Consider the following 528-nt stretch of genomic DNA (forward strand, 5'->3'; position numbering starts at 1 on the left):
CACAGGACATTTACCATTTCCACTTGTGTTCTGCCTCTTCTTTCTTTTCTTCCTTTTTAGCCTTTTTCTTGTTCTTTTCTTCTCCTCCTTCCTCACCTTTTCTCTTCCTGGTTTTCCCTGAGGTTTTCTCCTCTTCATTCTCCTCCTCTTTTGCTTCCTTCTCTGACTTCTTCTTGCTTTTTGTCATCTTCTTTTTCTCTGGCACATCTCCCTTCCCTGTCTCCTCCCCCTCCTCCTTCACCTCTGGCCCCACCTCTATCCTCTGTGCCTCTCCCAATCTTTCATCCCCTTTCTCACCCTCCTCCTCCTCCTTTACTCCTTTTCTATCTCCACTTCCTTTTCCCACCCCATTTTTCCCTTCCAATTCACCTCCCACTCTTTTATCTCCTTCCTCCACCGTTCTTTTCTTAGTTTTCCCTGAGGTTTTCTCCTCTTCATTCTTCTTCTGTTTTGTTTCCTTCTCCGACTTCTTCTTGCTTTTCCTCTCCTCTTTTGTTTCCTTCTCTGACTTCTTGTTTTTCCTCTTCT

The 528-nt window shown here is 44.7% G+C and overlaps 1 protein-coding gene across 1 annotated transcript in view; it reads right to left on the reverse strand.

The window, feature by feature from the left end:
* Nucleotides 1–376: 376 nt before the first annotated feature.
* The window catches only part of LOC103805841 (FK506-binding protein 4-like), a gene marked incomplete at its 3' end in the record, with an annotated part of 423 nt that continues 271 nt past the window's right edge, over nucleotides 377–528 (reverse strand). Inside the window, exon 2 of the mRNA XM_009078503.1 lies at nucleotides 377–526. Coding sequence (XP_009076751.1) covers nucleotides 377–526 — 150 coding nt within the window. The remainder of the gene's footprint in view (nucleotides 527–528) is intronic.

Source organism: Acanthisitta chloris, unplaced genomic scaffold, assembly GCF_000695815.1.
Source record: "Acanthisitta chloris isolate BGI_N310 unplaced genomic scaffold, ASM69581v1 scaffold23187, whole genome shotgun sequence".
Classification (NCBI taxonomy): Eukaryota; Metazoa; Chordata; class Aves; order Passeriformes; family Acanthisittidae; genus Acanthisitta; species Acanthisitta chloris.